At 38.8% G+C, this 26,829-nt stretch overlaps 1 protein-coding gene across 5 annotated transcripts in view; it reads right to left on the reverse strand.

Moving 5' to 3' along the window:
* Positions 1–12,799: 12,799 nt before the first annotated feature.
* LOC148035881 (exocyst complex component EXO70A1-like) overlaps positions 12,800–26,829 on the reverse strand; it is a 31,720-nt gene continuing 17,690 nt past the window's right edge. The window contains exons 3-12 of one of the 5 annotated variants that reach the window (XM_087677892.1): positions 24,349–24,554; positions 23,939–24,211; positions 17,048–17,186; positions 16,701–16,913; positions 14,910–15,112; positions 14,628–14,825; positions 14,453–14,561; positions 14,253–14,338; positions 14,020–14,166; positions 12,800–13,728 (exon numbers count right to left, since the gene is read on the reverse strand). In XM_087677892.1, the coding sequence (XP_087534018.1) occupies positions 13,623–13,728; positions 14,020–14,166; positions 14,253–14,338; positions 14,453–14,561; positions 14,628–14,825; positions 14,910–15,112; positions 16,701–16,913; positions 17,048–17,186; positions 23,939–24,211; positions 24,349–24,554 (1,680 nt within the window). In that variant the 3' untranslated portion in view covers positions 12,800–13,622. Of the gene's footprint in view, positions 13,729–14,019; positions 14,167–14,252; positions 14,339–14,452; positions 14,562–14,627; positions 14,826–14,909; positions 15,113–16,700; positions 16,914–17,047; positions 17,187–23,938; positions 24,212–24,348; positions 24,555–26,829 lie in introns of those variants that run through there. The other 4 variants (XM_087677890.1, XM_087677891.1, XR_015690876.1 and 1 more) reach the window with 4 other exon arrangements.

Consider the following 26,829-nt stretch of genomic DNA (forward strand, 5'->3'; position numbering starts at 1 on the left):
AATAAACTTGTCATCTGCAATTCCAGTGTCTAGTTTAAGTAACTTTTTATTGGATTCATTTTTTACATCAACTATGCCATTTGCAATATCAAAAGCCTTTGCAATGATTGCTAAAAAATAATTCTCCTTGAGATTAAAGATCCTTTGGATGTCTGATAGTAGTATGTATCCCTTGTCCTTAATAGAAAAAGTTGAAAAAGAAGGAACATTATAGAAAGAAGGGAAGTTAAACACAATATCTACATTTGCATGGCTTTCTTCAATAATGGTCTCCAGCTTTGAATTGGGTGACATCTTTATTATTTTGCATCCTTGTGTATTTTCACTTCAGTTTTGTAACTCCTGATGTTATGAAAATATTTTTATCCTATGCAAATGTAATAATTTATTTTTATAGATTCAAAAGGAAACTTGCTTGACCATGGCTTATATGTTTGTATTGAACGATATCTTTTTAACAATGTCACCCAACAAGATGAGATACTACAAAGTTTTCATATTTATGGCTCAAAACTTATAATTGTGGGAGACAAACAACTCATATGAGAGAAAGAGTGTTCAACTCTTTTACAATTGTTTTGTCATTCACTTTGAACTTATATACAAGGGATGAATTATCCACTAGCTCCAAGGCATCCCTTATATCATTTAGACTCCAATTGGAAGTAACATTTACCTCCTTTTTTTCTTTAAGCGGTATAACTTACATCTTAAGTTTAAAAGGCATGCAATCTGTATCAGAATTCAAGGGAATCTAAATGCCTAGTTCAAGTTTGTATCTTCTATAATCAAAGCCCAAAGCAAGAGTTTTTTGTGCGACGGTGTAAGATAAAGCCAAGGATTAGGGGCATATGATACACCTCATGATATTACCCTTATGATCACACTCTTTAGATATCCAAAGCCTTCCTATAATGTTGTCCAATTCCTCTTCTGCAAAGTTTCTACTTAGCCAATATACATTTGTCCTTTGTAAATGTGCTATTTTGAAGCATGCCACAAAGATATGTAAGAGAATAACCCTGACAGGTATATTCTTCTTAAGATCCTTTCAACCATCATGGACTTTTGAATATCCAGACATATTCTGAATTCAAAATTGTGTATCATTGCCTTATCAAGAATCTCCCAATTCAAAGATGAAAGACTTAGCAATGGAAAATCTTCCATATGTCCATATGTACCTACTTTAGAGGCTATGCATAATATATAAAAACCCTACCCTCACTAAAAGAACCCACAAATTAAAAAGGAATATTAAGAAGACTAATGAAAATATATCGAAAACCAAAAAGAATATTGAAAGCTCTCAACTTTCAAAAATTCATTATTAACTTCACAACATCTTTATCATAACCTTTGTCAGATTTTATAAGTAAATAAGAACTTTGGGACTACCAAAACATGTTAGAATTTGAAGACTTTGGCTAAAAATGATGAGAGAATCACGAAGTGGACTCTACTATCTCCAAAAAAGAGGAGACAAAAAGACCATATTATTGCACACATGGCAAAATCTCTTTGGTCCTTTTCTTAATCTTGTGATTAACAAAAGTACATTTTTTGAAGTGTTTTTGGCCCTAATGCCATCAAGCCATTGTGAGAGCCCTACTACCCTCCTTGGCATCCCAAGCAACATATCCCCCTTGGTGGGGATGGCAATGGCCCCATCCCACCTACCACCTTCATTGTTGCTAACATTACATATTGGCCTACTATGGTTATCATCCATAGATAGGCCACATGTCTATGGCATGGCTCCTTTTGGGGGCCCTTTTATTTTGTTTTACATATATCTTTGCTTTGAAAGTGAAAGAAAATACAAAGCACACATGCATAGGTGAGTTGGACAGAGCTTGTGAGTGATATGTGAGAGGGTTGGGATTCAAATCTTGTTGGTTGCATTAAACATTACTTTTGGGCCCAAGGAGTGAACTTTTAATTGCCACCCAATGGAATTGGTTACCATGTCATAAGGAAGGCCGATATTTTATAATGGCCCTTTCCACACATTACCATCCTTTTTTTCCCCCATTCTCAGCCTCTCATCATCAAGTCTCTCCTTCCTACATGTTTTGGGCATGGTCAATCCCCTCACCACATTGTCAACACTCCCTCCGTATGTACTTCATTTTTACCACATGCTAGTGTCATGGCCTATCATCCCCTCCCATCTAATCTTGTAGATGCCTCCTCCCACACAGTTTTACGTGGTCACACGATTTCAAGAATAAACCCCCCCCCCCCCCCCCCCCCCCCCCAAAAAATCCCCAAAGGCCCTCATGGCTTCCAACCCCCATCCTCTCTTGTGACTTATCACCCCCTTTCATCCAATCTTGTCGATGCCTCCTCCCTCATGGCTTTATATGGTCACAGGCTATTGGGCGCACACAAACCCATCCACCCCCCCCCCCCCCTTCGTAATGCACCCACACTCAATCACTCACTCAACGCAGCATAGGAAAATATATGTGTGAGAAATGTATACACTTATATTATTCAATGAAAGAAACAATACAAAATAGGTATATACCCTAGAACTACACCCTCGTGATGCTGCACAAGTGAGGGTTTACCGCTGGGTATAAGAAATCACACAGAGTGGAAATCAAGCAAGGTTCAGGGTCACTACTACTCCCTATATAGGTGTTTTTATAGGCAACCTCATGGTATATCCTTACACTTACCTCCATGTTGAGACCAAAAATGGGCCTAACATTGGCTCTAAGGCTCTAGCCAGGCCTCTATGCTCAAGAAAAAAACCCCATGACATCATGGCGAGGATCGTATGGAGGTTACGCTCTCTAACTAACTTATACACATGTTTGTACCATTTATAGTCCAACAAATCCATTCCTAACTCCTCATAAGGAGTACCCAAATGTAATGGTGTCTAGCACCTCGTAGCACATACATAGGGAGTACCCCTCTACTAACTACCATGGCCCCACTACGGCTCTTCTACACCTCAAGGATTGGCCCCAAGATATACCATTTAAACATATAACACATATGACACATAGTCCTCTCTTTATAAAAATCGTTCCAAGAGAGAAAGTATAATCCTCACTGAATCAATCCCCAAATAAACAAACATACTAACCCTACAAATTGGATGTCTCACACTCTCAACGTGGATCAATATTTAGGAAACCAAGTGCTATGCAATCCAAGAGTTGATACTCGTTTGATACCATGTATATGGAATGCAAAGGTATATACTACAGACAAGACCCTCATATTGTAGATATGCAATACCACCATCAAAGTTTATGATAGCATATTACAAAGCTACTATTGGCTAGGATGTATTGGCTAGGATGTATTACTAGTAAGTACATGATAAAAGGTCAGCATGAAAATGAAGCCTATATTTCTATTTAAATCATGTCTATTCTACATAATACCACCATCAAAGTTTATAGATAGTATGTGATAAAGCATTGCAAAGCTACTATTGTCCAGGACATAATACTGATAAATGCATGATAGAAGGTAAGCATGGAAACGAATCCAATATTTCTTCACGAATAATACATATTGTGCACATGCTTCTATGTTGATGTATAGGATAAACTAAAGACTTTGCACAAGAGTTTTGACCACAAATCCTAGAATTTTAACCATGTCTCACAAAATAGCATTGATCCAAGAGCTCATGTGTGTAATATTTGTTAAAAAAATAGAGTACCTATTAGAAAGGCAAACTTCAAATCAAAGTTATGTGTCAACAATACATGTACAATTTTGTGATGGATGGTAGTTCTATGCCTAATCCACAAAGTGCACCAATGGCAAGCTTGAAATTAGTCTTACTAGGTGCATTCAAACTAAGATAGGAGTCATGGGATAGATCACCATCACACCATTGCATTGTAACATGATTAGTCACAATCTGATTAAAAAATCATCACAATTTTTGATAGAGAGACAAAGTATAAAGAGAGAGATTTGGAGCTTAAACATCTCGACCACCCCCAAGTCAATATCATATACATGAAAAGAATCACAATCTCACTCTCAATCTCATTCTCGCTTACAATCTCAATCGCAATCATATTCACAGTCTCAATCTCAATTTTTGAAAAAAGAAAATGATAAAGATGATTATTCGCTCACCTTTTTGCCAAAACAGCTTCATGCGTCCAGAATAGGCTTTTCCAAGAACGACGCATTTTTCAAGAAAAGTGCTTATCAAAATTGATGCTATCTTACCAAATCGACACTCACATGTAGACCTGCCAAAAACAAAAAAAAATTACAAACAACTTGATACATTTTTTTGAAGTGCTAAAAATTTTTTATTGTTTAAATTCAAAGGCTTATATCTCCAAAACATTGAAAATTTGTATCAAGCCTATGAGACGATAAAATATTCTCCTCGATCTCCCCTTCAAACTTTGTGAGAGGGACTTTGACCAAAATCTACTCCGTTTGATTACAAATCAAGTTTGAAAACAAGTATTATGCTTAAGTTTAAAAATTTCTGAAAAAGAATTTACCATCATCAAATTTTTTCAAAACACTTAAAATGACCTAAAAATCATTTCTAGATACTATTTATAGACACGTTACAAAAAAGTTCAATACGGATTTAGTAGGATGTCACATTCTCCCCTTCTCCTAAATTCTCTATCCTCAAAGTTGGAAAGATTGATATTCTTGTTGCGAACTATCTAGATGAACCCAAGTTACATCCTCTATAGGATATGTATCTCATTTCACCAACACCTCTATAATATCTCTATCTCTAAGATGTCATACTTTACAATCAAATACTAACTCTGGTTCCACGTTCAATGTTCCATCTTCTTATAATCTAAACTTGTCCTGTAAAATATGATCAAAGTTAACAACATACTTTTTTAATAAACGCACATGAAAAACAAAATGAACCTTGGCATGAGATTGCAATTCAAGCTTATATACAAGTGAGCCAATCTTCTTTAGAATTTTGAAAGGCCCTGTAAAAATGTGTCTATCTTTCCTAAGGATGTAAGTTAGTTCGATAAGGTTCAACTCTCAAAAAAACCATATCACATTCATTAAACTTTAATGCTCTCTTTTTCTTGTCATAATATTTATTTTGCCTTAGATGTACCTCTTTAATGTATTGCTTCATTCTTTTAAATTCCCCATCCATTGTTTCAAGAATTTGTTTTGAAATTTCTACTATATTTGAAGTATCAAAAAAATGAATAGGAGTCACATAGTTATAACCATACATTGCTTCGAACGAAGTCATTTTAATCAATGCATGCTATGAATTGTTGTATGTAAATTCAATAAAGGTCAAATATTCACTCTAGTTGTTTTGTTTTTCAATTCACATACATCCAAAGCATGTCTTTTAAAACCCAATCTACTCTCTCTGTATCTCCATCAGTTTACACAAGAAATGTAGTACTTATCCTTAATTCAACTCGAATGCCCTTAGATGTGGCTTGTCAAAAGTTAGATGTAGATTTTGAATCTCTATCAAAAACAATACTTTTGGACATACCATGCAAACTAAAGATTTCTTTCACAAACAATTTAGCTATATTTAAAGCGGTATTAGTCTTTTTCATTGGAAAGAAATGTACCATTTTTGTGAGTCTATCCACTATCACAAAGATAGTGTCATACCCTCCTCTAGCAACAAGCAACTTAGTAATAAAATCCATATATCCAATGGTTACATTTCACCAAGCATGCATTTTTGTTCACTTTTTACTTGTTGGCACTTCAAACATTCCTTCACATATATTGGCCAAAAGAATGAATTTTTTACTCTGTTATAAGTCTTTGAAAATCTAAGCTGAGTAGAGAAATACAAATTATGGCATTCCTTAAGAATATCTTTCTTGAATTTTAAAGCAATAGGAATACACAAATGATTCAAATAATAAAGTTTTTTCTTAAGTATATAAAATTTTTCATCATACATTTCTTTCAAGTTATTATTTAAGAACAACAAAATTTTAGAATACATGGGATTATCTTACACTTTAAGTCGCATATCATCAATCAAGTCAGTTCGTATAATAGATAAACTATTACACACACGTCTACGATTTAAAGTATTAGTAACTTTGTTTTCCTTTCTAGATACATGTTTGATATCAAAGTCATATTCACATAGCAATTGCAACCATCTCTTTTGTCGATTATTTAACAATTGCAACCATAACTTTACCACACTACTTAGTTGCAAAATCACAATCCTGGCTTTTGATTCTTCCAAAAATTCTCTCAATGCAAAGAAATCTTCAAGCTCTTCAAGCATTGCTTATAGATATTCTCCTATCTTCTTTTCACCATCAAACTCGTTCAATTTTACCTTCTTAAATACCTACTTGCGTAATCCAACTTCATCTTCAAAAGGTCTTTCTCTTCTCTTCGCACATTATTGTGACTAGGGTTATTGAGACAACTCTCCAATCCCTCTATCCATGCTAGTTGTATTTGCTTCACCTCCTAGATTCACAATGATCTTTGGTATCTTTGCAGCTTTTTTACTGGCTTATTATTTTCTCAAGTCAACAAGAGGATGTTGAATAAGTTCTTACTTTTTTATTCTTTGCTCCAAGCCTTTTGTTTTCACGGATCAAACTCTACTCTCATACGGCTTACAACACAACTAGTCATAATCTGATTAAAAAATCAACACGATTTTCGATAGAGACACAAAGTAAAAAGAAAGAAAGAGAGATCTGTATTATGATGGGAAGGAAACAAATGAGCAACAGATAGCACAATCAGAACATGCACTCTAATTCAAAGCTCGAACCTCTCAACCACCCCCAAGCTAATATCATGTACATGAAAAGAATCACAATCTCACTTTTTCTCATAATCTTAATCGCCATCACATTCACTGTCTCAATCTCGGATTTTGAAAAAAGAAAATGATGAAGATGACTGTTCACTTAACTTTCTGTCAAAACAACTTCACACAACCAAAATAGGTTTTTCCAAGAATGACGCATAATCGAAGAAAAGCACGTACCAAAATTAACACGAAGCATATGTCATCAACAACTTCAAGGAATCCTCCAAGGATAATATCTTGAGATCCCTAGCATTCACATCTCTAGTGCAAGTCAAAGCATACCACCTACAATGATAAGCACCATGGGACTAGCACTTGTCCAAGAGGGGGTAATGTTAACCTTAAAGGAGCATGTATGCAAAAGTCAAGTTAAGTCAAAGCGGAAGTGTGAGAATTGACACGCCAAAATCGATTTGGAAGGGATTGTTTTTTTATTACATTCATTTGATTTAAGGACAACCATCCACAATGTGCAACTACAATATATTCCAATTATTTCTTCTAGTTGCATTAATATTCTATCACATTCTTTGAGAGTCGGGTCTACTTTTGTGCAAATTGTAACATCTTCCATAGTTAGATAGGAAGACTCACAACTAGATGAGGTTGTGGGTATTACTTTGACCATATTCTACTCTATTCAATTACAAATCATGTTTGGAAACATGTATCGTACTTTAAAAGTTAGAAAATTTTTGACAAAAAATTTACCATCACTAAAATTTGTCAAAACACTTAAAATGACCTAAAAATCATTTTCAAACACTACTTACATATGTCAAAAAAAAGTTCAATATGGCTTTGTTAGGATAAATCACATGTATAAAACACGCTTTAAGATAGAAGGATTATATCCAATATATCTTATTTAAGTATTTACTGATCAATTAGGAAGGATAACTACAATGTGTTTACTCTCCAACAAGGACCACTTGGCTTGAGGATGCTCCTTATCTATAATGCATGAGTAGAACTGGAGAAGCAAGATTCAAATAAATAGAAGAGGTGTACTTGGCAGGCAAAGTGGCCACATTTTTTAGCAGTGCATAATGTTAAGATAATACATGTTGTCATGAGTTACAATGGATAGCCACCAATTGGGGACTTGCCAATAATATTGGCAACCATTTAACTATGCAAGTGAGAAACAAGCTCACATACCATAGAAAAAGAGATGGCGACAAGCCAAAACGGTTTGAAGTCTTGCAAGCCAAACTAAAAATCTAAGTTATATATTCAATACTCATCTAAACACAAACATGTGCACACACACACACTCTCTCTCTCTCTCTCTCTCTCTCTCTCTCTCTCTCTCTCTCTCTCTCTCTCTCTCTCTCTCTCTCTCTCTCTCTCTCTCTCTCTCTCTCTCTCTCTCTCTCTCTCTCTCTCTCTCTCTCTCTCTCTCTCTCTCTCTCTCTCTCTCTCTCTCTCTCTCTCTCTCTCTCTCTCTCTCTCTCTCTCTCATGCATGTGATGAGGTGCAGATCTGTCCAATAGCAACTCGAAGCTCGTGAGAACGTTGGGCATCCATATATCTTGGCCTCACTATGAAACCATCATGGGAAAGCTACAAGAAGTGACACTATATTGTGCCATCTTCATGCCTAATGGGAATGGGAGCTTGGACCAAGTCCTCTCCAACTCCACTTTAGTGATGTCTGCTCTAATCACTCTATTCCATTTTGAACAACTGAGACTCAAAGTGGGACAATCAAGACTGTAATTGAACAATGGCAATATGTCTATATTCATGCCATGCAAGTTTAGCCACGTGCTCATATGTACATACCAACACTGTCTATCTCCCTCTACTGCAAGTTGTCTTGAAGACTCCAGAGCTAGCCTAGGGTATGGGTCTTTAGGGGGCTCCTATATCCTCTGCAGGAAGGTGATTGCCTGGAATAGTGCCTCCACTACCATGGCTGTTGCACCCAACTCTACTCAGACGATCTCTTGTGGTCTGAGGCATTCGCCCTTATCATACGTGCTATCATCATGACCAACAGTCTCTCCATATGTTCCCAACCATCATAATGTTGTGCTCTAGGTCGGTTACAGTCCATGAGAGGCGCCTATCTAGTATGATAAAGACTTGGGTCCCAAATGGCTGCTCCATAGAGGAGTGTGGGCATAACTGAAGTGTCAATGAGCCACAATTTGGTACAAGGCTCTTGGAATTATATATGTGCACATTGTCACTCTAGAGTGCCCAAAGCTACATATGCTCGTGCAAGCCTAGCCTCTGAAGCCTCCTTCCATGAAAACTATGGCCCTTTGAAAGTGACCCCAAGGTATACATATTGTCTAACCATTTCCATAAACTGACCATCATACACAAAGTGATACTCTGAGTGTGTCACCCAAGTTGCTAACGTGTTAAAGATCATAATTTTAGTATTTCCAAGATTAACCTTGAGCCCTTTCTCTTCATAAAACACATGAAATGCATCAAGATGTCATTGTATCCCCTCATGTGAATTTGAGATGAGCACAACATCATCTACATATAACAAAATTGGTATCAATACCCCAGCCAAGCTAGCTCCCATACCACCCCATCTTTGTATGTAATCTAAAATTTCGTCAATGTACAATCTACACAGCAAAAGAGAGCGGACAGCCTTGCTATACACCGACCGTGCTAGATACTGAGTCTATTGTGCCTCCAAGCACTTGTACTCTACCTATCACTATCCCATACAATGTATAAATACACCAATGCATATCCTCTGGGACCCCAATGGCTCACAACCTCTGCATGAGTCTTACACGTGGTATCGTATCGAAAGCTTTGTGGAAATCCACAAAACAACAATAGATTTTTTGCCTTTGTGATCGTCCCTCCTCAATCAAGGCCCTTAGCGTGAATATATGGTCTAATGTATTGTATCCTTGGTCGAAACTAGCTTATCCTACAGACCATATCCCCTTTGTTTTAGCCCACCAACTCAACTCATACTCCACAATAGAGACATAGCATACACCCAATCATAATAGTGCAATAGTTGTTAGTGACCAATGGATCTCCGCTCAAAAAAATCGACATTATCGTGTGGTCACACCAACTTGTTGGAAACCCCTTACATACAACTCTATTGAAGATATTTAACAAGATAGGGACCAATGCATAACATACATGTGTAAAATGTTATGCCACAAGGCCATCTTGGTCATGTTCCATTCTTTAACCTCCAAATGGCATACCTTACCATTTTTTCTGTAAAGAATCCACAATGTTGGCCTAGAGTTTGATAGACAGGGAATCTACTCTTGTGATGAAACATCATACAGTGTGCTAGCATGTTCATACCATACTGTAGGTGATATCCACTGAATTGGGAATTGTCTACCATGAAATTGCCTCCATGCCTTCTTATTGTGTCCTTGCTCAAAAAGAGTTGATACATCTCAGACTTAGACTCTAGTTTGGCTAGACATACCCTCTTCTTTTTTCGCACAAGATGATAAAAGACATTCCGTGCATGCTTGCATATGCATGTTCCTAGTGTGACATCCCTTTGTAGGCGGGTCCTAGTCTATCTACACTCATCATCATACCAAGCATTTTGAGGGGCAGTGCATCTATCCAATGGTTCATGCTGGTCTAGTTGGCTTAAGCCATCTCATATTGCATCACTATAGATATGCAAAGTTTGCTCTAAAAACTCATAGTGCGAAAATTTATATACATATGTGCATGTTTCCTTTATTTAACCACGAACACATAATACACGGAGTTTCCTTTTTGCTTTCTCTTCTAGTGTTGTGTTCATCATTTCTACTTTGTTTAGAGACATCTCTTTGTTTCTTTTGACTACCTTAATTCCTTTTGTGCATTTTCTTTCATTATATACTCAACATTTCCTACTTTCTTCTAAGCTTCCTCTACCACATTCGCCCATGTATACATGTCTTTTTCTAAACTTTCCACCTCTTTCTTTAATTCCAATACAACTAGCATTGCTATTTGTGCATCAATCATTGACTTGTGTGCCGATAATTCTTTCTTACATGCCTCTAATTGCATTTTCAATTCAACAATCTCCATATCCTTAACTACTATGTGTGCATTTGTATCAAATTTCAATGCATCCATATCTACTTTCCAAGCATCACTTACTTTGTTCAAGTTATCTATCATATCAACTTGTAAGTCAACCTTGATTTCTTTGTATTTTGCATCATCCCAACCATTAATGCATTTCCTATTTGCATCTATAGCAACACTTAGTTCTCTTTTGAATGTCTCCTACAATTTGTCATATATGTCTTTTTGCTTTGTATCCATGACTTTTTGTTGCATGTTGCCCCACATATGCATACATGCTTTCAAGTTTGCATCCATTTTAGCATTTAATTCCTTTCCCCATTTTTCATGCATTGCATTCATTTCACTTGTCACCTTGTCAATCATTGGCGTACATCTTACTACAATCTCATCTCTTATGAGAGCTTTCACGATATCCAAACCGTTTGTTGCAATCAACCTTTCCATCTTTGTCAATTGCTTGGCACTTGTGGAAGTGGCATTTTCATGAACTCTCCTATTTTGTCTATAGTCAAACTTTTCATATTTAGTTGGAGTCTTGTACTGTCCCACTAATGCAGTGCCTCCTATGGTCAACCAGATTGGTTGTGTCAAGTTTAGTCTCATGTCCATTGGTTTCTCTTTCAATAGTCTCTACCATCTAGCAATCTAAGTCATCCACTCAATGCCACCCAAGTAGGCCCCCTGCCTGTTTGACGTGGACAGGCTCTTCGATCTTACGTGTTGGCTCATGCTAACCCTACTCGCTTTTTATCTGCACGCCCTGTTCTTTGCCCTTCGCCTAACCCTGTAGGCCTGTCACGCTGCTTGCCTGTGTGCCACACAACCCACCCTGAAGCTCGCCCTGCAAACCAGCGGGACGCTTGGCCTGATTGTGCTACCCTTGCCTTGCGCACAGTCTGAATATTATTCTCCAGATTTGAACCTGCCCGTCACTGCTACGCTACCCCTGCGTTTTCAGTTTCTGCCTCTCTTGCAAGGCTTATTCATCAGTTCAACCCAGCAAACAAGTTGCATTTAGACATTGTCGACCTGTCTGAAGTAGCAGTTCAAACCAGCGGCAACCACAGAGCCCGCTCAAAGGTAAGACACACACTACACCATAGTAGCCATGACTGAGAGAGAGTGTGTGTGCATATTGCAAGAGTAGAACTGGAGAAGCAAGTTTCAAATAAATAGAAGAGGGGTACTTGGTAGGTAAAGTGACCACATTTCTCAGCAGTGCATAATGTTAAGATAATATAGGTTGTCGTGAGTTACAATGGATAGCCACAATTTGGGGATTTGCCAAGAATATTGGTAATCATTCAACTATGCAAGTGAGGAATAAGCTCACATACCATGGAAAAAGAGATAACAAAAAGGTAAAAAGGTTTGACGTCTTGCAAGCAAAACTAGAAATCTAAGTTTAATTATGTGCACTCAATAGAGAGAGACTCACACACGTGCAATTTTGCATGTGTTTTTCTTATTGAGAGACTGTGTATGCCCATTTGAAGAGTGAAATTAAGAAGTGCCCTGGTATAAATGTGTGCGCGTGGGTATGTGTAAGATAAAGTCTCAGTAGTGAAGTGTGTGTGGTCGTAGAAAACTAGTGTGTGAGAAATATGAAAATGTGTGTGTGTGTGTGTGTGTGTGTGTGTGTGTGAGAGAGATAGAGAGAGAGAGAGAGAATGTGTGTGTGTGTGATGGATCCATTGTAATCACAAGAGACATCCAAATGCTCATCCAAGTTAGTACAATGATCCACAAAACTGAGAGCAATCATGTTCGTCATATTCACAACCCTTATAATTCCTACCCCAAAGCCTTCCAACTTTACAAAACCATCAACAAGAAGCATAAACAATATCATTAGTGCCGCCTCTTCAATATCAAGGGGGGCCCATGTCACCTACATCCCAACATTGCCAAAAGCAAGTTCATGACAAAAGCCATTAAGGTTTGTGCTTCCCCTTGAAAAGACTGTCATGTAAATGCACACCAAAAAGGATCATAAAATGAAGCCTTTTGCTGCCCCCTGGCAAGGACAAAACCTACATACCATAAATAATTCACGATGAACAAAGCAGATGCCAACCATTCAAGGTCTCCTTGAACATCTGGAACCTTTGCTTGGAGGGGAATTAGTTGTATATCCATAGAACTTGTGGGATGAGGCTGTTCAGACAGTTTGGCAAACACAAAAAACACTAAGGCAAGCAAGAAAGTTTAAGCAATAAAAAATATCAACTTGTACCTATTGCCCATTGATTCTACGGCCCTATCCACATTCCAGTTCTCCTAGCTTGTACAATGCAATAAGAGATAATGATGGCAATCTCCAGCAATAATGGTACATGAAAAAAGGCCCTCCATGGCCGCCAGTAACTCTTGCTTTACAAGTGTTGAACCTCTTATCCTTCGGGGTGTTCCACCTTCGGATGAAGAGATTAGGATGGAGGACCGGTTATTCCACAACAAACCGAGGTTGCGGCCATAACCCATAATCACAATGGATGGCCAAACGGAGATACAAAAAAAAATTCAAATTACTCTCATTGAAGGATTAGACGCATGAAATGTGTGTAGGATAGAGAGACACGCATCCAAACTTTAGTCACAATCCACTTCAGGGTGCCATTGGCACAAGAATAATTTCACTTTGGGGTGTCATTGGCACAAGAATAATTTCACTTTGGGGTGTCATTGGCACAAAAAGGAATCCAACTACTAAAGCAATACAAGTTTTAAAAAAACATCATGACCCTAAAGCAACTCATCATTTTTCCATCCAGCCTCCGAATAGATCTGCCAGAAGATGCCCAACGTCTTCTGCAGAGTACTTCATATACTTCCTTGGGGTTTTTCCGCTCTCCATGAGACCACTGAGATTTGCATGAAAAAGGCAAGCAATCAGCCGTTAATACTTTCCCTCCATGCTTCAGCTCTACTACAGACCCACAGTTAAGACTGACAGTAAGAGATTTTTGTGAGCCAAGAACAGTGTGATGTGATATATCGAGTAAAGAATTCTAATATATCAAGGGGTAAAGAATTTGAACGCGATTTCACCCGGACACCAATCCCAAAGGATGGCAGGTGATTCATTAGGCAAAAAAACACTTATTTAAAAATGGGTAAAGAACTCTTTAAATGAGTAGATAAGGTAAAGAAACCTGAAGTTCTTCAAGAATAGACGGTAAGTTGGCACAACACTCTCAATAACTGCCACTCGCAGAGCCTTCCTCAGTTCACCGTCAGGCACGGTCCATTGTTTCTGATGCTGATGTTGTTCTTCTAACAGACGGTTGAAGAGTTTGAACCTGAAAATTGTATGCACAAATCCCAGTCATCATATAATTAACATCACTACAATTATTCATTACTGTTGAACAGAAAGAAGCCTTACCTTTCTTTCACAAGACCTCGAGGAGTTGTGCTGATATTTGCACCTCCATCGTAACTCAAGCCTTGCATAGACAGACATTGAAGAACCTGATTCAGCAATATACCAGGCTGCAGGTGAGGGCTGAAATACTCTTATCAAGAAAGAGCTGTGCAGTGGCTGTACAGATAGAAAAAACACTATATGCACTGCTCCACATCGACCTTGTTCCAAGCAGCATGCTGGTAGCTTGTGGCATGCAACTGCACCTTATGTTGGAGCTGCTGGAACCAATCTCCTCCAAGTATAAACCTTGCTTCAGACCTGCAACATCTGCTAGATGTAAGATAGTAGTTGTGGACTACCACGTTTACTAGAAATTGTAGCAGTGCCAACCACCTTTGAATAGTGCGGACAATGTACTGAATGTTGTTCATGAGAAATAGCTGTATTAATGCAGGGTCTTTTTGCTGTTTGGCTTTTACATCAAGACCACTGATTAGTGCACTTATGATTTCCTGGAGTTTGTTTGCCAGTTTGGGACCATCAAGTTGACATTCGCATCCATCAAACAGATCGTGTAATACGACTCTGTAACTGCATGAAAAGCACACGCACTTGTTAAGACATTACAAAGCAGACAATTCTTTTAAACAACTTTCTGGAAGAGAGATGTCTCACTTGCTAAGAAGTGTTATATAATTGACTACATAGCTGGTGAGAGCATGGATCATCCCATCTTGTGTGGCTATCTTTGTTCCATCTCTAGAAACAGTCTGCTCAAAATCATTGAGAATATCACGAACAGTTTGGTCAAGCATGTGAAGGACATCCCGAAATCTCTGCTGCAATAGTGCACCATCTCCTTGAAACATTCTGGTGATCTGTAATATTTTGTAAAATCCACTATGAGAAAGGATTATGTTTGAAGAAAATTGGTCATTGTTGGGAGTACAGCAGTTCAGAAGTAAATAAATTGTTCCTCGCCCAGAACAAAGTTTATAAATGTCTAGTGTATGTGAGTCACAGTTTCCCTGTAGGAATTTAGTACTTGCAGACTAATATCAAGAAGGGCAACTCTTTCGACAAACATCCTACTTTGAATCCTTTGAAACCTGTCTCCCGTGAGCAGTCTATACATTTGGTGAAATTGAATGCATTTGCTAAACAGAAATCACATGCAGAAAAGTTTGTGGATAAAGAAGCATTGGTTCAAGGAGTTTGGAACAACAAGCTGCATACACTGAACTTCTACAAATTGCTCCATAACTACAAATACCACTCTGACAATGGCTTCTAAAAAATATCATATAAATCACATAGTGAGAAAGGTTCCCAAAGCTACAGGCAGCATGAAAGCCTGGCAAGAAACTAGTGAGAAAGCTTGTCAAGGAAGCTACAAGAACATGAAGCTTAAGGGAATATGCTTGAAAGTAGCATAAAGAAACAAATCCAGAGTTTGGCATCTATCATTCCCAAATCCAATGCTAGGGTCATGTTGCCAATTTAGTGAGATGGCTTTGGCAATAACTGCCTTACTTTTCCAAGCATTATATCTATCATGTAGATGGATAAAACTGCATCAAGTGAAGCTTGGACCCTCTTGTAAAAGCTGTCAGGGAAAACTTCTTCAATGTCTAGACATTATTAAAGCTTTTCCAGAGTTTGGCATCTATAATGCTTGGAAAAGTAAGGCAGTTATTGCCAAATCCAATGTCTAGCATTCAATAATGTACAACGATAAAATGTACTGACTTTTGGAATCCATAAGCCTCATCAAGAAGGCTATTGAAGAAGTTTTTAGGACCCGGAAGAAGCAATTGTGAAGGAAACGTCTACAATAAGCTAATATAGAAAAGCTTGTGGCAAAGAAAGCTGCTCAAGAAAACAAGGTTGTAACAAAAGCTGCACTGAAAGAAACTCGTACCGACACTATTGTGGAAGAAGCTTCTGCAGAAAGTACATACAGAACAAAAGACTTAATTTTCTTGTTTTTGACAAAATATTGTTTTTCTTTCTTTCACTCAGAGCCTCGGCTTTATCCTACTTTATGGGAATATTATTATGATTATGACATTACGATTGTTGAAAATTTCTCCAAAGGGCTCAATGACATTGGGATGTAAGACAAGACCTTCGTATGCAGCACAATTTTTATGTCAATGACCAAGCTCATAGCCTTTATTGCATCCTACTTATTACCTCACATATCCACCTTACTTACAATACCAGCCCAATGGAGATTATCACATCAATGTTCTACTTGGGGGTTCTTTCTTCCTCCCTTCAAATCAACTCCTCATTTCCCATTTTGTCCAAATGTTTAAGATCTCAAAGTTTAACATGCAGTGGTGATTATATCTTAGTTTTCACTACAACACAGCAGTATTATATTCAAATCCTACCTTTACTAGTTTCCAATATTTTCACTGTGTTCCCAACCGAAGCTTAATTTAGGTAACAAAATTTTACCTCAGGCAAGACATCATTCATTGCTTTGTACATGCCAAGGACAGCAAAGAGCCGTTCAGGATTCCTCTTGCTTTTGGATACAGCTTCAGCAAAGTTTAGAAGTGTGTGCATTATATCCTCAACAACACTCACAAAACAGCAAATTCGATGTGGGTCAAGTTGAAAGAATATGTGATCACACAGCTTTCTTTCTCCTGCAAGCAGCAATAGCACCTGAAATCACATTATCATGATTTCCTTTTATCGAAACTCCAACAGAGATTGTAAAACACCAACTAAAAGAGAAGCAACTCAATTACCATCTAGAATGTTGAGAAAGCAATAAATGAGAGAAGCCATGACCTTACAGATACTTGTAGATGTTTAGGCCAATCCAAAATCTTATCTTCTACAAGTTCCCCAGCAAAATTTTGAGCATCACCTCGTCTGAACTTTTCAACCCCGAGCTTCCGAAGCATGTGCTCCAAACATGAGGACCTTACATTTCTGTCACACAGTAAAGATGAGCATTATAATGATGTGTGCACCAACAGGCCCACCCTTCCTGCCCTTCCACCAAGCCTCCACCTGCCCAACCCTCTTTCTCTTCTGCCCCACCCCCTCCCTCCTGTAGGGACCCAGCCCCAGAAACCCAAAAACACACTTTCCCTCTCTGTATAACTCTCCCTCCCCCTCTTTCCCTCACTTCCCCCTCCTCACTTGCTCCCTCACACATTATTGGCCTCAGAATCAGCACCGCCAAGCTTTCTCAGAGGGGTAACATGACAATCAAGAGCACGGTCATAAAGGCAGTGCAAAAGAGGGAAGGGGAAGCAAAATTGACATGGTTTGGGCACACCTTGAACCTCCATAGCCATGTTAAATTGAAGTTAGAGTTACAATTAAAACTAGAGTTTCTCAATGAATTGGCTTGAAACTCATCTTTTGGGATTAAAACAATGACTATTACTTGCTTTGAAAGAATGCTAAGCATCCACTCCTCCATATTCACAGCTCAATCATCATTCTTAAGCAATCCACAGCATTGTAATTATAATCAAATTCTTGTAGATTCATCAAACTAAAGTTTCATTATTGTGAGAAATACCAAAGCTCTTTTCATGAGGAGTATTTCATCCCATTTCAATGTCATCATCAAGCTCTTTGTTTACTGCTGAAATTACTGGAAGACCCATCAGCATTCAAGAATCCACCAACATTTGCAGATCTTGATAAGAAGAAGTAACATCCAATCAATACACACTCCACGTGCAAAGAAAATCACCAAGAAGAAGAAAAAGAAGAAGAGAGGAGTTACCCAAAAGCTACCTACATATAAAACATCTGTATGGACAACCTTTAGTACTTATGTAATCAAACTTGGTAAGAGCCTTTAAGCCCCTTTCAAAAGTGTATTTGAATTGTTTTTTCCTAAAGCAATCTCTTTGTGTTTCTTTGGTCATACACCTACACATCTTGCCACATTTGTAAGAAGTTAAGACATTGGTAATCACACTGTAAACCAATAAGATCTCTCGACCAAAAATGGAAAGTTCTAGCTTCAAGGTTGTGCCACACAATTTATTGGTCAAATGGTTCATACATGGTCCACACAAATGACCTTTTTGTTAGCAGACATGATTTTCTCTTTCTCCTTGTTCATCTGTTGCTTGTGAGCCACAGTCTACAAATGGAGATTAGGGTTTCTTTACCTTGTCCATGACAGTCTCTGCTCTGTCCAGTCTCTCTCAAGAAGTGCACATGGCATAGCAATGGTCATTTTGTCTCTTCTACTATTGTTCATGGACATTCCAGCCCTAGGTGACACATTTCCTACATAGGCAGGCACTCAATCTACTGTGTGAAAAATTCTGGACATATTTGTGGGCAAGTTGTGTCACCAAAACGTCTAATTCTGGTACCCCCTGACTTTTGGCATAGTGACCATTGCACAAGCATTCACAGAGGTATGCAATGCACAAGTGTACAAACTATCTGGTGCAAGGACAAGGAAAAAGCAACAAGATGCAATATGAAATTGTCATTAAATTGAAATTTTACATTTTAAAATTGATTACATTGAAAGTTTCACCCAATAACCAGCCCACTTAAGTTATAAAGCAGGCATTGAGCTTAAGTTTGGTCTAGTGACTAGCTCACCTATGATTGAGGTGGTAAAGGTATATAGGTTAAAGAAGGCTCTTTGTGGTCTTCAACAAACTGCTCGTGCTCGGAATGAGAAGACTGATTCTTTCCTTTGAGAAAAGTTGGTGTATCAGAGATCTACATCCAACCCAACCGTAGTTGTCGGGTACAATACGGTACGATACAATAAAATACGGTACTAAATGGTACCTTATGATTTTATAAGGTACGGTACCATATCAATACGAAAAAAATTAAGATGATTTTTTAAATAATAAAAACCATAAATCATTAAATGATAGATTATAGAATACATGTTTAAAGTAGAAATAGCCATTTCATTATAGAATAAGATGAATACATGGAGTGACCATCGCGGTCGCATGGGCTACGCAAAACATGCGATACAACTACAGTCTAATATATCTGATTCTTTTTTTTTTTAACCAGCCAAGAGAGTGCCCTTATCATCATCATCATCATCAAAACCATCTGAGTGCTTACCAAGAGAATCTGAAGATGACTCCTCGGCATCCGATGACGAGACACACTCATACTCATCCTCACCGATGAGGTTATCATCATCATCAAATGATGGCTCCCTAGGTGGTGGTTGTGTAGACAAGGGGGGGATGTCATCATGAGGTACAGGATGTAAGCTACTAGAGCCCCACCTTACATATGTCTGCAAGCCACTCGAACCACCCCTCCTCGATGATGAAGTGCGTCGAATGACCATGCCCCTGCTACCACCTACTCGAACTCCTTGCCCACGAGCACGCTGACTGCAAGTGGTATCACGAGTATCTACTACTATAAGCTCTCTATAGAGCTCTAAAATCATCTCCTCCTCCTCGTCCACATCCTTATGTATACTCGGAAGAGTATCGCCCGTCAACCTGAATGTATCAACATTCACCTACACAATGCAGTGATGCACGTAAGATTGATCATTGTAAATGCTAAAGTCTAAATTGTAAAGTATAAACTTCAAAGTTTAAAGTTTAAAAGTTAAAACAACAAATTTTAAAATTTAAATGTTGTGGTTAAGTGTTTAAACTTCACTTGCTTCGGACTACCCATGCTCATCATAGCTCTCACCATGTGTAAGTTAGTGCGGCAATAGACTAGCCGCTCTAACTGTCGTGTACTAAGCCGATTGCGAATCTTTATGTGAATGAGAGAATAGGCACTCCAATTTCTCTCACATGCGCCCGAAGAGCAATCCTCGGCAAGGACCCTCATGGCTAAGGGCTAAAGGGTCTCCAGTGCGTATCCAAAGTTTTGCCACCAAAATAAAGGCTTCACAAGTAACTCTCTCCTCCAACAAGTGGGAGAAGCAAAAGCCACATGCTCTCTCTGATCTGTGTAGCATCCTAGCTCCTCCAGCACTGCATTGTGGTCATCCACAGGGACCACATGAGTCAAATAAGCAAGTTAGTCCGAACGGAACTCTCTATCATCCATGACCGCCAATGACTTGTAGGCCGGATGTACCAATGCGGCAAAACCATGGATGGGCTTATGCATCCACGTCCATCTCCTCTCTACTATCTCTAAAATATGTGCATGTTGTGTCTCTGTGATCGTTGTACAAGAACGTGTCTCCACCAATGCCACTCTAAAGAAGTGAACGAGTAGGCCCATGGTAGACCCCTCGCAATCACTCATACGTAACACCCTATAAAAGGAAGTCACAACAATGACAACGGCATGGACTTTTGGCCAAAACTGCTCATTAAGGCACAAGAGATGCATGGCTTTGGCCTCCTCTGTCTCATGCTCATCTCACTCATTCCATAGAGTGGACACCACTGTCTGGCGTAAGGTGACCGCACCTCATAAAGATGCTCCAACAATAACCACATGTAAGCAAAGCGAGTTGAATAAAGCTTCTTCAACTCCAGTATACTATGTTCACGATACATCACAAGCATCTTTACCTTTACTATGAAGAATGTGACAATTGATGTAGCTTTACGGATCACCCTCTTCACCCACTTGAGCTTCCCAATATTCTCCATGAGCAAGTCTAAACAATGACTTGCAAATGGAGTCCACACAATCGTAGGGAACTCGGACTCAAGCAAACGGCCCATGCGCTGACAATTCGATGCATTGTCGGTAACAACTTACACCACATTTGAGAGGCCCACCTACAACCACAATTTACAAATTACGAGTATACTTATTACTAACAATACTTGGAAATTGGAGATTAGAGAGAAAAAGAGTCTAGAGAGAGTTGAAACTTGAGCCTTTCAAGTTTCAAATTTCAACTTTAAACTTTTAAGATTCAAGAATAAAGAGAGATGAGGCCCAAGGTGATGCCAAGAGGCATATTCCACGGTGGATTCTGTGAGGTTTTGCGGTGGATTCGTAAAACTATATTTATTTGTTGGGGCTCGTACACAAGGTGAATTCCTTGTGCGAGAAGTTGACAAGGACGCCTGTCCTTTTCGGGTGTCATGTTAATTTAATGTGCACGTGGGTAATTCCATAGCGGGTGATTCCGCAAAATACATATTTAAATTAATGGACATTTATAAGTTAGAGTGCGCACTTGTATTAAATAAAGGATTTATTTATTTTGAAGCTGAAGACTGCTAGGTATTCACTTTGGTCGGTTTCATTATTTTCTAACAATTGTGAATGCTTCAGTTGATGTGTAGAGCAGGCAGCGGTTGCGTGTATTCAGATGACTTAGAAGAAATTATCATTTTTTATGGACGCACGTCTTATCATTAAAGGCGTGGCGCTAGTATTTATTTAGATGCGCTTATTTATTAAAGCGCTCGACAAATATTTATTATTTTGTATGCGCATGGACGCACGGTTTAGTTATTTCATTATTGGACATTGTATTTGGGCACAGTCCAACTCTTTGGACACCCAACCGCTTTATTCTTTATGTGGACAAAAGCAAACACAAAAGCTAAAGCATACTATTTGTAAATTTGGGCTATTTTTTAGCTTGGAGATGAATAATATATTAAATGCATGCTTTGTGAAGCGCTCACACAAGGCATGGGGAAAGATTGTACCCAATTAGTCTTTTTGTTTCATGTCGTGCAAGTCTTCTCTCTTGTTTTTTGTGCAAAAGTAGAGTTCTTTTGTTCTTGGGGACCTTCTGGCGCTCGCTACGTATACGCATACAGCATCCGATCTGCGCACCACAAGGATTGGGGGCCTTGCGGCCCGGGGAAAAAGAGAAAATCGAGATAGATCATAGATGCTAGAGAGAAATTAATTATTAGAATAGGGAGATAGATAGTTATGCATAAATCAAATTTCAATTATGAATGAAGGCTGAGAAGGATCAGCCAAGAAACCATTATGGAAAAGTGGTAGTAGGCTATCAAAGATGTGTGAAGCATCAATAGTAGGCTGTTTTTAACAGTCTAGCAAGGGGTGAGAAGCATTTTCAGCAAAGATAACATCTTTATTGACAATTAACCTTGCTTGTAGAGGTTGATAAAGACAATACCATTTACTTTCAGCACTATATCCAATAAATATGTAGTGAACAACCTTACCATCCAACTTCCGTCTTTTCAAAGAAGGCAAATGAGCATACGCCAATGATCCAAAAATCCTCATATGAGAGAAAGAAAGCTTAGAGCTAGTCCATGCCTCATAAAGGAGTGATGCTATGTAAAGCTCTTGTGGGACATACGTTCAAAACATAAGCGGCACATAGAATAGAAACAAACCAAAAAGAATTAGGTACATGCATCTTGCCATCTCCATGAGTGACCTATTTTTCCATTCTGCTATTCCATTTTGTTGCAGGGAGTAAGGAATGGTGCATTGATGTGATGAATACCTCAAGATGCAAGATACTCTGAAAACTCGTGGAAAAGATATTCAAACCCCTCCCCCCAATCGGTGTAAAGAGTCCAAATGCGAAAGCCGCTTTGGTTTACCACCATGGCAATAAAAGTCTTAAAGCAAGAGAAAACTTTAGACTTCCCATATACCCAAGTGAATTAGGATTTGTCATCTATGAATGTGACAAAATATAGAAATCCACCGATAGATTTGACCCGCATAGGACCACAAACATCTTTGTGAAGAAGATGCAAAATAGATGGCAAATGAACATGAGAATTCTTAGGAAAGGAAAATCAATGTATCTTACCAAGTAAACAATCTTCACAAATATAATTTGATGGCAAGTGAATTTTTGGAAGATCTTTGACCATATCCTCTAACTGGAGCTTCATCAATGCTCGATAGTTAATATGACCAAGCCTCTAATGCCATAAATGTGTATCATGAAAATAACTTAAGTGCATACTTTTTCTTGTGCCACAAAGATGCTGGACTACCATGCTGAGAAAGTAGGAAAGACAACCAAGATCGGTCATCAAATGTGGATGCTAACTGTGCCTACATGGACTCATTTGTATTTTCAATACTTGGATTCATTGCATAAATCAGTCAGCTGAATTAAACTTAACTGAAGATCCATCTTATAACCTGGCGGCCAACCTTGGATTTGTTACATAAATCGGTCAGCTGATATAAATTGAAGCCTAGTTTTGAAATGAATATGATATTGAGTACAACTTAACTAACTTGAGCCTTTGGGTTCATAGCTAACTAGAGCATGGGTTCTTGCTTGACCAAAGCCTAGATTCAATCACCTGAGCTTGAGGATTGTTTAGCCTGGGCGTTCTCCAAGCTCACAATTCTCAAACTCAGATGACAGCATCCAAATTCCATTTCTAGCAGAATTGCACCTGAACTTGGGGTGTTGAATTCCATTTTGAATCCAAGATTTAGGTTGTTACTACATGACACAAGAATTATCCATATAAAAGAGGCTCATAAGAGAGCTCAAAGATCAGCAAGACCAATCAGAGAAAGAACTCTCTCTGTGAGACGGCACCAGCTATTAATTGTTAACGATTACATGTACAGGTGCATTTTCATCTGAATTCATGTCCATATGCAACTAGGTGAATATATTGTAAAAAGAGTTAAATCTGAAAACAATTTACAACTGAGCCTACATGACTTGAATTCTTGCAGCTTCATAAACAGAGTGCCATTGAAATTGTCTCTATCCTACTTAATAGGGATAGGTTTACATAAAACGTTGGAAATACCTGTACACAGTGAGACACTCTTGACTGTAGCCAGCTGATATCATACATCGTGCAACCTCATGCAGAGAAGAAATACTGCTTGGAGATAGAAAGTCCGGAATAACAGTAGCTTCCAAGCTGCTTTTCACATCATTTGTTATTTTTGCAGGATTTGCTTTCAGATGATCATCATTTGTCAGACTAAAACATCCAGGCTGACTGCTTGAATGATTAATCATGCAACTTGACACGTTTGGCAATAGCTTTAAGAGATGAGCAGGCTCAATAATGATGCTGCAGTATGTATTAGGATTAAATGAGGATGTGCTATAAAAACACCAGCAAAATGATTTGCTACAAACTGTACTTTAGTGAGTTATAGTCAGCCAAAAGCCTAAAAACTTATTAAATGCATCCAAAATGACCAAAACCTGCTCTCTACAAGTGTTTTTTTTAAGTGTTCTTTTAGCTTCGACACAGCATTTGACAGCATTATCTCAACCGAATGCAAGGACTCGTTGCTGCCTCTTAGCCATTGGTTGTTTGTGAAAAACTTGCGAGTATTTTGCAATTTGTCTACAGCTTCAAGGTAACTTGAAACATCATCACCAGGATTACCTGTTATGGTACTCTCAACCTGTATTAATCCATCTTTTTCTGTCAGCGCATTATGTGTTAAGATCTCTGACCGGATGTTCATCGTAGCAATTAAACTCGCTTAATGAGCTTTACTTACATTGCAATTAACAAAAGATTACCTGATCTGCAAATAAATATACATTTTCAAACAAGTAAAAACTTTGCAGCCTGCAATCTTCACCTGCAGGATGAGAACACAGCCAATCCTGATGACAGCATAAGGCAGTATAGGGCATAGTATCTGATCCCTACCCTAAAGGAGCCTCATCTTTCCCACTTCTCTTCACTGTTCTCTTCTCCCTGCTACCTGCAGTGCCCCAACTCCCAACTTCTTCTTGCAGGCCCCTCCTTGTCCCTGTTGAGAAACCCAGTCATTAAATGCATTTCTTTTCCTTAATTCCCTTTTGGTTTCACACTTATAGCCCCAAAAAGGCTAGGCACCCATATTCTTGGGTGCTGCATGAGACTGTCCAATGCCTATAAAAACGGCACACACTTCATTCATTACACATCTATCAGATCACACTCTTTTCATCAGACACTCTCTTCTTCTATCATTCTCCCCTTCATTCCTCAGCCTCTCCATTGCTGCCTACACCCTGACATGGAATACATTGCAGTTCATGGAGGATTCTATGGTGCTGTCTACCACTAGGGCCATGGTGCATTCCCTACAGGCTGCGTTTTCAGGGCAGATCTGGCTGCCCAGCTGCCATTCCATGTCCAGCTGACTGGCAACCTTCTTCTCCATGCTGTTGACCCCGGTTTGTTGCTGCCGATCATTCTCCAATCTGGGAGATTTTTATTTTTCTGTCCAGCTACTCCCTGGCGGTCCCCAGTATCACACGTGGCTCCTACAGGCAGTCTACACCCTGGGCAGATCTGCATTTTGCTGATGCAGACCTTGCTGCAGTGATGTTTGCTGTCATAGCAGGCTGCCCTGCTATTCTTTCTTCACCTCCTTGAGGGACCGCATCATAGCTGAGATCATGTGCAGATCTTGAAATCAGCTACAGCCCATAGTCTCCACCACACTTTTGTATATGGTGCTATCAGATCTCGTTCTCCTTTCCTTTCCTTTTTCTTTTCTATCAATGGAACAACACTACACATGGTTCAACCCTAGAATGGTCCCATCGTATAGTCATTTTCAGTATTGTTTCATAGGCCACCCAATTATTTTTAATGTTATCTTTACCTTACTGATGAGATGACATTAGACATGGATGTACTCTAGATTTTGTCTCATAGGCCACATTGCCCTTATGTAGATGTTAATCTCTCTCTCTCTCTCTCTCTCTCTCTCTCTCTCTCTCTCTAATGAAGTACCATGGTACAAAGAGACACTGTATATACATATATATATAGATACATATATATATCTATACATATATATCTATACCAGGCAACAACTTTTCTGCATCAAGCAACATCAACTTTTGCATTTTTCCCAAAACGCAAATTTGTGTTTTTGCAGGTGTCCATTTCACTACTTGTTTGTGTCATGTAACTACTTGTGTGCATTGGTGCATGTGCCTAGTACTGATTGGATTGACCTAGCATAACCTTGTAGTGCCCCAACTGGCTACTCCACTTAGTGTTGGCACCACCTTGCCTATTTCATTTACTGCTAGTACCACTCACATTTAATCTAGTACTGGATTTCAATGGCTTGGCTGGGCTGGTTAAGCATTGCATCATTGATGTGCAAGTGATATACTTTGTGTTTGAGTTGTAGCTTCTGAAAGAATAGGCATCCATCCCGATGTCCCAACTCTTGTGCTTTTAGCCCAACATTTTGGTTCTGTTGTAAGGATAAGGGACGGTGCAACCACCAAGGTTCACACACTCCTACCACGCGACAAACTAGGAGGCTTGACATTGGAGGGTGGGCTGGATCAGTCAAGGTATTGATCATTCGCACTCTGTCTCGCATGTTCTAAATCATGCATGGCTAGTCTAGGAAAAGGTTTATGAGGGAGACATTTTCTTGCTACATTTGGCAACAATGGTGGTTCTACATGACAAAGGATAAGATTAGGTAGGTTTGTCCAACTTGATACACTCCAAGCCTCCTAATGGCCGGAGTGAAGAATTCTACATGATGATGCTTGAATCACACCTTGCATTGCCCAACCAAAAAGGGGCATGTAAGGAAGTAAGAAGGGGCATGTTGACGCTCTCATGTTTAATGAGGTAGATTATGTGCATTTTTCTATATTGTTTACACTAGCACCACCTTTAGATAAGGTCTTCTACCAAAGCGGAGGCCA

This window comes from Lygodium microphyllum, chromosome 5, assembly GCF_053477565.2.
Source record: "Lygodium microphyllum isolate KBCC chromosome 5, Lygodium_microphyllum_v1.1.10, whole genome shotgun sequence".
Classification (NCBI taxonomy): domain Eukaryota; kingdom Viridiplantae; phylum Streptophyta; class Polypodiopsida; order Schizaeales; family Lygodiaceae; genus Lygodium; species Lygodium microphyllum.